General features: G+C 40.6%; 1 protein-coding gene across 1 annotated transcript; it reads left to right on the forward strand.

Moving 5' to 3' along the window:
* The first annotated feature begins 1,399 nt into the window (after positions 1-1,399).
* On the forward strand, positions 1,400-2,098 carry LOC140450942 (uncharacterized). The gene has a single exon (XM_072544636.1). The coding sequence runs from the start codon at positions 1,400-1,402 to the stop codon at positions 2,096-2,098; it is 699 nt and encodes a 232-aa protein (XP_072400737.1).
* The last annotated feature ends 1,704 nt before the right edge of the window (positions 2,099-3,802 follow it).

Consider the following 3,802-nt stretch of genomic DNA (forward strand, 5'->3'; position numbering starts at 1 on the left):
GTATGGGGCAGGGAGACCAAAGCCAGTGGTCACCGTGGACCATATTAAAGATCTAGAATCCCTAAAGAAGAACATGAAACTTGCCTGGTCGGAGGAGGCGTACAAAAGAACATCCATTGAAGTAGGAAACCCTTTGGCTGCGCCTGACGACGTAGTCAAAGTGGTCCTAATAGAACCAAAATACCCGGATATGAATAACTATATCCAGAGACTATACCGAGAAAAATATCCCGAGATAAGGGAATTAGACGGAGAACTCGAAGTGCTCGAACAAAACACTTCGATAAGGTCAAAGGCGGGTCCGGGAATTACGAAAAAAATAATTAAAGCAAAGTTCACCGAAAATCTCGAGGGACTGTGGAGTACCCTATCAGCAATAAAACATGAGGTCGAAAACGATCAAAAAATCGCGATACACCACGTAAACTTCCTGCATGCTGAAGATATTAGAAAAATGACGGAAGTCATCTTTGCAGACACGACCAAAACAATTAAGATTTTCACTACAAAAGCGAAAAAAGAAAAAACAACATATGGAATGGTAGTGTCAAAAAAAGGCACATATTATAATGGAATTTTGAATACGGTTAAAGAGGCCGTAAAAGGCAACAGTGCAACCGAAGCGATACGGGGACTCAGAAGCACTAAAGATGGTAAACTCCTTATCACTCTTGAAAAAAACAGTGAAGCTATCAATAATATCAAGTCAGCTCTTGCTTCGGCGGACAAGATATACGGCGTGATGATAACAAAAATCTAGTTCTCCATCTCAGGGGCATGACTCTGGGGGCAGGAGAAAAGGAAATTACTGAAGCATTCACAACACAAATATGCAAATGGGAACCATTTTATAAAGTGGTAAACATCCGCCCGATGCGCGGAGACATGTTGGCGACAACAATAGTTGTGCCAGCCCATGCGGGGGAAAAGCTTCTCGACAAAGGCTTCCTCCGTGTAGGTCTTGTAAGATGTCGGGTGGAGAAAAGGCATAAAATAAAATAAGAAAATGTACAAAATGCTGGTCCTTCGACCATAATGTGAAATAACTGTGAGAGCCCAGACAGGAGGATCTTGTGCTTTAGGTGCGGCACAGAAGGGCACGCAAGCGAAAAATGCAAAAAGGAAGAAAACTGTATTTTATGTAGCGAAGCACATAGACTTGGAAGCATGAGCTGTCATGCTTTCAAGTCTGCACTGGCAAAGGCCAAACTCTTGGAAAGAACGACAAAAGTACAAACAACTTACGAGCCGGAGCAAGATATGGAACGAGCTACCACCTCTTCAATTATGTATGCTGAAGGAGAGGACCTACCAGGAAGTTCCGTCCTAGCAGGACTCATATCCCCATAAAAACTCTCATCCTAGTGACCTAATAAAGCTAGTGGTATAGATTTTTACAATGACTTCGACTGGGAAAAAAAGGTTTACCATTCTGCAAGTAAACGTCGGCAGGGCGAAGACAGCGCACGACCTATTACTAGCGAAAGCTCTAGCACTAAACGCAGATTTGATAATAGTCCCAGAACCAAATAAAAATATCGTGAAAAAGAACGGCTGGATAACAGATACAAGATCGGATGTCGCAATATACATAAATAATAAAAACATGCACATTAATAAAGTTAAACGACGAGAAGGGTATCTAAAAATAAATATAGATAATCTAGCAATCATCGCTTGCTACATCTCATCTAATATAAACATAGAACACTACGAAAGGCAAGTAGAAAACATCATCGATATGTCCCAAAACGAGAGAGACTTTATAGTCGCTGGGGACGTAAACGCCAAGTCCATCCTCTGGGGGTCCCCACACAACGATAGAAGAGGTGAAATATGGAATGAGTGGATATCTTCGGCGGACATCGTAGTGTTGAATAACGGAGAACCTACTTTTGTGAGGGGTGAGAGCAAAAGTCACATAGATGTTACCCTAGCAAGCAAAAACGTCGCCAAAAAGATCTCGGGGTGGGATGTGCTGGGTGAAAATCTTTTCACCCACCACAGATACATCTTCTATGAGATTGGCGTCAAGGTCACACACAAAGGAAGAAAGAAAAATGAATTCAACAAAGAAAAATTTAAAAGAAATAAGTAACCTACAAGAAGAGACTACCAATTTCTCCGACTTAAAAAAAATTACTCAAGCATATAAAAGCAGCAACAAAAGCAAATACACCAACTACACAGTACCGTACTGGTGGAATGAAGAAATACAGAATAAGAGAGCAGAATGCATAAGAATGAGGCGAATGGCACAAAGGAATAGAACCGACCTAGAATATCAAGAAATATACAAGCGCGCAAAAAAGGGCTTAAACAAAGAGATCAAGAGATCAAAGCGTACATGCTGGCAGAACATGTGCGCTGCGCTTGAGGATGACATATGGGGTGAAGCTTACCAAATTGCCACGAAGACCTTAAGGTTCGAGTCACCATATACCCCCTGTGCTAAAAAAACACGGGAAATAGTGAATACCCTATTTCCCAGCAAACCCGAGAATAATTTTATTCGTAGTTTCGACGAAAAAACACCTAATGATTTCACCATACAAGAAATGAGACAAGCTGCAGATAGAATAAAAATAGGTAAATCCCCAGGACCAGACGGTGTTACATGGGAAGCCATCAAATTATTAATAAAGGAAAAACCAGAAATGGTCAGAAAAGTTTTTAATGAGCTCCTAAAAAACAAGAATTCCCTGATGAAGCAAAAATATCTAAACTAATATTAATACTAAAACCCGGTAAAAATCCGGACGAAGCCAGCTCATACAGGCCAATTTGCCTAATAGGCTGCATAGGGAAATTTTACGAAACACTTATTAAAAACCGATTAGAAGATGAACTCCGAACAAAAGGATTAATCTCTGAAAGGCAGTACGGATTCACAAAAGAGAAATCGACGATAGAAGCGGTCAAAGTTATATCCGAAAAAGTAAAAGAGACAAGGAAAAGATGGGCAGTACTTGTAATGTTCTATGTTAAAAACGCTTTTAACTCTGCCAACTGGAGAAACATCGTAACAAAGTTAGAAACAGCCGGAATATCAGAATACCTGTTAAACATAATAAAGAGCTACCTGACAAATAGGAATATAACAGTGGCAAAAAAACAATGAGGTAAAGCTCTCCGCAGGTGTACCGCAAGGATCTGTACTGGGACCCATACTCTGGAATGTCCTATATAATGGGGTTCTAGAGATAAATTACGGCAGAGACAACCTAGCTATCGCATACGCTGACGATCTAGCGATACTCGTGAAAGAAGTTATAAACTACACAATGATAAATGAAGTAAATAGGTGCTGCCAAAAGGTCATCAGTTGGATGACAAGAAACGATCTAGAAGTTGCGACACACAAAACTGAGATTATTGTATTAAAGGGTCCAAGAGAAAGAGACAACATAAATTTTCACATTGGCAGTACAAATATAACGCCTAAAAACTATGTTAAATATCTGGGCATACACTCCCTGCCTCTCGACGCGTTAGTGTTCTGAGCTGTTGGACGTGAATCCCTGTCCTGGCATTTGGTTTTCACCTCTGGCTGCGTTGAGTAGTTGAGTTACTGTGACCAAATGCCCATCTTGGTAGTTAGTATTCGCCTCTGGTTGCGTTGAGTAACTGAGTTACCGTTGCTAACTACCCATCTTCCTGTCTTTTGTTTCTTTTTCTTTTTTGTTCTCCTGAAGAAGCTACATACAATTGTAGCGAAACGTCGAGATGAACCCACTTTTGGGTCACTCACAAATGACACGGTCCAAACCCGGAAGACGAATAAACTATAAAAGAACATTTA

The sequence above is a fragment of the Diabrotica undecimpunctata genome, chromosome 9, assembly GCF_040954645.1.
Source record: "Diabrotica undecimpunctata isolate CICGRU chromosome 9, icDiaUnde3, whole genome shotgun sequence".
Classification (NCBI taxonomy): Eukaryota; Metazoa; Arthropoda; class Insecta; order Coleoptera; family Chrysomelidae; genus Diabrotica; species Diabrotica undecimpunctata.